The following is a 6,649-nucleotide window of genomic DNA, read 5'->3' as shown; positions in this document are numbered from 1 at the left end:
TCAGCCCTTGTCATTTTTTGTAGTAATAACTGCAGCATGTTGTACATGGACTGCCTTGACATCTACCTGGAGGCCCTAATTGTGGCATCGCACCAGTGCAGTAGCTCTTCATTGATTACTTCCAGTAGTAGGCTTGTAAGATGTTCAACTAAGCTTTTCAAAGAGCCCTTGAGGATTAGATCATTGTCATTGGGAAGCCTAGTAATGATTAAGATTGTGAGTTTAATAATTTTAGTAATTATTTTATTATTTATCGGTAATAACATGTTAATAATAGGTATACTAGGTATAGGTATATAGTAGTCTGATTATGTTTTCTCGGTGGCCATAACCCCTTTTGGAGAATTACAGTATAGAAATGTAGAAAACAAATACTTTTTTTGTGTAACTCTCAGTAACATAGAAAGATACATACTGAGTCAGGCCAAAGACAAAATTGGCCCAGTAATCTGCCCCTTCAAAGACTTCTATTGGAAGATTACAATGACATCTTCCCATTGATATTTTTCAATAAAAGACAGTGGTGAAAGTATTTAGATGCTTTTAGTTTATCCGTGTATCTTAGTGCAGAGATAGGGCAATGTTTTTAAAAATATTGGTAAAGTATAATATATAAATAGTAATACAATAAAGAATATGAATGCTATAATTAAAAATCAACTAAAACCTAAGTTCAATGTTTTAACAAATTATTAAGAGACCATATATAAACACAGTGCTCCAGCTCATCATTTTTATAGCATAAAATACATACTTTATTTTACTTAGGTACTTACGTTCTGTCTTTATTATATCAAGGCAAAAAAAATATCGAACACACATTCTTTCTATTTTCTCCATAACAACAAACCTGTGAGGGCAGTTAGGCTAAGAGAAAGTGACTGGCCAAGGTCACCCTGCTGGTTTCATGGATGATGATGTTCGCTCATTGTTTTCGAAGAAGACCTAGACATCTTAGAGGGAATGTCCAATCTTTCCAGTACAGTCCCAATACTTTTTTGTGTTACTGTATTTTCTAAAATAGAAAGATACAGACTGAGTCAGGCCAAAGACAAAATTAGTCCAATAATCTGCCCAGTAATGATCCATGAAGTCAGGGATCCCTGACTTAAGTCAGGGACCCCTGACTTAAATGAATTAATTGAGTCAGGGACCAATGTTTCACACTGATACACTGTATGTTGAATGATTATTTATTGCAATTAAATGAAAAAAGATAAGAAGTCCAGTCTTATCTTTCATGGATAAGAAAGGACTTGAATGCATGATCTCCCAGTTTGTAGTCTGGTGTCTTAGCCACTAGACCAGAGGTGTCAAACTCAAAACCTGCGGTCTGGATCCAGCCCATGATGTAGTCAGATGCAGTTCATGGAGCTGTCCTGGTTTATCCAACGCAAAGAGCAAAGATCAGGCCAGTGTGGCTTTGGCCCAATCTACTCAATTCAAAGAGGAAATATGCCAGAAGTTTGTTCAAGCAGTTCATGCCCACCCACTTGGCTACACCCACCTCAGTTGTCTACACCCACCCAGTTGGCCATGCCTACCTGCCCCACCTCCACCCCAAGGTCAACCACATGCCTTAATGCGTCCCTCAATGAAATTGAATTTAATACGCCTTCTACTAGACCAAACTGGTTCTCTATCAAATATTAAAAGTTAATATAAGTAGCACTAATACTTTGAATCCACTAATATTATTTCTCTATTACCTACATAGGATAATTCTCTTTCTGGAATCTCTGTCTCAGAAGACATGAAATTATCCATAAAATTTTAAATTTCATTTCATTTGATAAAGTAATTTTCAGCTCATGAAAGTTGATGCCTTTTCATAAAATTTGTTAATCAGAAAAGTCTGCTATCAGATTTCTTCTGATTTTTGATATCAAATACTAATACGACTCACCTTGAGCAGCCTGATGAAATAATGGTGGTGATCATCGCATGAAAGGATCAAGCTCAGCTACCCACTACCACCTTGATCTAAGTACCGTCTTGTGCACAAGTGGACAAAACTAACCAGGAATTATTGGTTCAGCCCTCCACAACAGTCTCAGTTCCTCATATGCCCCATTAGTTGTTCATGCCTGTTCCAGACCATCCAAGTTGTTAGCCCCCAATTCAACCTCATCTTGGCCTGACGCTTTAGACATGAGCCAAATTTTCACAGCCATCCAGAAGGTTAAAATAATCCCTCACCCAAAATCTCAGTTGGGAAACTATTCCAAAAGACCAAGGGGCTACAAAGAAATCACATTTCCAAGGTTCCATCACATGGCAGTGTTTAAAAAATGGATCTGGAATGTGCCCACTGAATCTGGTCTAGTAGGATAGGCTGATGCTCTCACATTGAGATGTTAGGATTTTAAAGGTGATATCCATTAACTTGAATTGCACCTAAAAAGCAACTAAGTACAGCTTATTCAATAGTGGTGTAACACAAGCATGGGCAAACCACAAAGTGCCCAGAACTGCAAATGCAGTTCTAGACTATTTTCAGCTTTTGGGTGGTCTTCAAGAGCATCCTCATGTAGAGCACATTGCAATAATCCAATATGTAAAAAGTGCTCTGCAACCATAGTTAAAAAAAAAAAAAAATTAACACATATATTGTAGTTCTCTAACATCTCAGTCCTAACACCTGAGGGCCAGGCATTGACAACGTTTCCAAAGACCAAGAGGTTGGGGGCCTCAGACTCTTTTGTTTAAGGTGTTACAAACAGAAGCTATGTGTGTGCCCCTGCATACTCCAAATTGTTTTTCCCCCCAAAATCAGATTACTGTGCAACCTTTTGACCCTAGATGTCAAATACCAGTATTTTCAGCCAATTATTATTAAAAGATAAAAGAACTTGTCTGCAAGATGACATAAATAAATAAAATATTTTGTCATAGAACAATATGATTGTGCAGAAAGGTTTCCCTGATTTATTCCCAATACCAAAGCATTTTGCTTTTACACATTTCAAAAATACGTCTTCCCCTTCCCACTCTCTTTTTCAAATTTGTTCTTTCAAGTTTTCTGAAAATGTTTCTACTAAACTGTGTTGTTCTACAGATTCTGTGCATGCATGCTCATATAAAGCTGTTTTCAAAAGTATATTTTAACAAAGATTCTTATTAAAAGAAATAAGAATCATAGAAACCTAGCCCTATAGAGGTGAGCATGATTGGCGGTTATGGCACACTGACTAGCAATTAGATCAGGTGAGGAAGGAAGAATGAAAAAAATACTAAAGCAGTATTGAAAGGTTCATGTTGAACTTGAATAACATTGGTTTACATCATGTTGTGGATCTTGCTGGTTATTTTTCTATCAAAATTTGAGAATCAGATGATTGAACAAGGAAGGAATGTTGTGGTGTCAATCTTCTTATTCTTTTATCATATTCCTAATGCTGACCCTGGATTTATCTTCTCAGACTAATAGATTAAAAGGTATGAATTTTCATGAGCTGTATCTCATCAAATTCTAGAATGGCTAGGCTGATGGAAGATTTAAGCTGGGGTGATGTGAGAGTTAAGGAGTAGAAGCAACTTGATTGCAGATATAGGTTACATGTGAAACAGATTAGAAGTATCTTATCAATTAATTTTTTTAAAAATGCCTGTGGTGTGACCAGACGCCTTATATTTTGCTACCATGGACTAACCTAGCTCTCCTCCTCTATAGAAGGTGAACTAGAAGCTGAATGGTTACAAGATGTTGGCCTGTCTACATTAATATCAGAATCTGAAGAAGACAATGGAGAAGCATTGCTATCAACATTGACCCGAACTCAAGCAGCTGCAGTGCAGAAGAGATATACCACATATTCTCAGACTATGAGAAAGAAAAATAAACACACAATCAGAGATGTGCGTGATATCTTTGGTATCCATAATTCCTCCGTAAGTGAACTATTTTAATGCTTTAGACATTATTGAATTTTTTAAAAATTATTTTGGTCACTGGTTGATTACTCTGTGGAGTTTCACTTTAAATTTGTATAATACTCTGTACCAAAATGCTGAGAACATGTTTAGGAAAGCCCATCAAAAAGTAGTTTCTCTTTCCCTTTTTGTTTTACACATTTTGCTCTTGAATAAGATGATGATACATAAGAACTGCGCTCTTCTTTAAAAAATTCACCAGATATTGTTCATAAATTCAAGTCAATTTTTGTTCCGATAAGAGATTCAAACTTGAAAAAAAAAGAATTAAACATTTCTATGATTTATTCAATCACCTTTTATGTGTTTCCATGAAGAAATTATGTGACATTAAACCTCATTTAAATTTTGTAAAAAGGAATTTATTTATTTATTTTATTTATTTATTTATTCAATTTTTATGCCGCTCTCAGACTCAGGGCGGCTTACAGCATGTTATCAATAGCACTTTTTAACAGAGCCAGCCTATTGCCCCACAATCCGGCTCCTCATTTTTCCCACCTCGGAAGGATGGAAGGCTGAGTCAACCTTGAGCCGGTGATGAGATTTGAACTGCTGACCTTCAGATCTACAGTCAGCTTCAGTGGCCTGCAATACAGCACTCTACCTGCTGCGCCACCCCAGAATACAATATGTGCAAGTACAAATGTATTTCAAATTACTGAGGCCACCTCATTATATTTTCTAAACTTATTAGTTAGTGATAACAAAAAAATATTTTAACATATGTTTATATATAAAATGGATAATTTGCAATAGAAGTCTACTTATTATTTCAGTATATCTTCACTGAAGTATTTTATGTATAGGACTTACGGTAATTTTAAAAATCACATTTAAAATGTGTTATTATTGAAAATAAAATGCCTTTCTATAAAACACATATCAAAACTTCCTTTTGCCCACAGCTCTGTCAGTTCAAAACTTGTCATATTCAAGGCAGTTTTACCATCAGTAATATCAGTACACAAGAACTCACTCTATTATCAATATTTTGTTTTCTGTCCTATTCATTAATAGATCATTTTATTTCCAGTTGTCATTGTATAATTTCAGTTATAGAAACAGAGAAACATAGAAGACTGACGGCAGAAATAGATCTCATGATCCATCTAGTCTGCCCTTATACTATTTCCTGTATTTTATCTTAGGATGGATATATGTTTATCCCAGGCAGGTTTAAATTCAGTTACTGTGGATTTATCAACCACGTCTGCTGGAAGTTTGTTCCAAGGATCTTTCAGTAAAATAATATTTTCTCATGTTGCTTTTGATCTTTCCCCCATCTAACTTCAGATTGTGTCCCCTTGTTCTTGTGTTCACTTTCCTATTAAAAACACTTCCCTCCTGGACCTTATTTAACCCTTTAACATATTTAAATGTTTCTATCATGTCCCCCCTTTTCCTTCTGTCCTCCTATATGATAAGCAAAGCTGGAATGATAATTTCACTTTGATAGTACCGAAGCTAAGCAAATGGGAGAAGCCATACTGAACAGCTGTATTTCAATCAATGTGAATTATTTTTAATAAAAAAACCAATGAATGTAATAATTTAATAAAATATTTTATTTTAATATTAAGTATCAAATTAAAATTTAATAAAAATAAGTTAATATAAAGCTAATTATTTCCATTCATATTTTTTAGCTAATTGTGTATAATGCTATGGAATTCTATGTGGTCCCCCCCCCTCCTTTTTGTTTTAATGAACTATAATTTCATTTCAATTTCAATTTCAATTTACTTTGTCCAGTATGAAGAAAGACAAATTGTATAATGTTAACAAAGTCAATTAATTGCATATTTAAAATTACAGATTTGTATCAGAGATAAATTGTTCTAATGTTTTCTTGTCTTCCAGCCTACGTTTGAGACTTTACCAATGTTACCTGTTACAACCAATGGTATTGATTTCTCTGTGCAAAATCCAGATTGGAAAATGGTTAACTGTAAGTATCTTCTAATAGATTGCTTAAAAATATATATATATCTGGGGTATAGTTTGACTGTTGGTGGTAGTATCCTATTTAAATTTTAATGCAGAAATCTTATATATTATTACTTCAGGAGGAAGTAAACATTTTGTACCCCCCCAACTCTCTGTCATGACTATAGACACAAACTCTCTGTCATGACTGTAGACACAAACAAATTCACCAAAAATTTCCAAAAAAGGATGGTGGTGCCGACGGACTACACGCCTCCCCATCATTGTTCCAAGACTCCGGCACCCCACTATTTGAGAAACACTGCTTTAGCACAATAGAAGATAACAACATTACAAACTCAACTTTTTACTTTTGAACCACAGTATATAGTAGCCATTTCTATAGCAACAAATCTATCTAATCAGCAATACACACACACACACACATACACACACACACACAGTATATCAAAGGTTTTTTTGGAAACACAGAATCTGTGGAGAAATCTGTGGAGAATGCTTTTGTTCACTCATTAATCTTTATAAACTGAATGTATATTAAAATAATTCCCCATATTATTTCAATTTTTTAAACCCTTTTGACAGAAACCAAACCAGAGTTTTTATTACCATGAGCATCATATTGTCTGCACCTGATTAAAACCCAAAATGCAGAGGGAGGAAATCTTTTTTTTTTTCATTCCATCTACAAATTTACTTCAGATCCATCATTTCTGAGCCCTGGACCTCAGTTCAGGAATTGAGGTGGAATAAATGAATAAAAATA

General features: G+C 34.8%; 1 protein-coding gene across 2 annotated transcripts in view; it reads left to right on the top strand.

The window, feature by feature from the left end:
- ARHGAP28 (Rho GTPase activating protein 28) overlaps nt 1-6,649 on the top strand; it is an 89,529-nt gene that overhangs the window by 47,913 nt on the left and 34,967 nt on the right. For both annotated transcript variants that reach the window (XM_070747568.1, XM_070747569.1), the window contains exons 3-4: nt 3,674-3,891; nt 5,797-5,884. In XM_070747568.1, the coding sequence (XP_070603669.1) occupies nt 3,674-3,891; nt 5,797-5,884 (306 nt within the window). The remainder of the gene's footprint in view (nt 1-3,673; nt 3,892-5,796; nt 5,885-6,649) is intronic.

The sequence above is a fragment of the Erythrolamprus reginae genome, chromosome 3 (assembly GCF_031021105.1).
Source record: "Erythrolamprus reginae isolate rEryReg1 chromosome 3, rEryReg1.hap1, whole genome shotgun sequence".
NCBI classification, from domain to species: Eukaryota; Metazoa; Chordata; class Lepidosauria; order Squamata; family Dipsadidae; genus Erythrolamprus; species Erythrolamprus reginae.
Note: the sequence above shows the minus strand (reverse complement) of the source record. Positions and strands in the feature narration are given on the sequence as shown.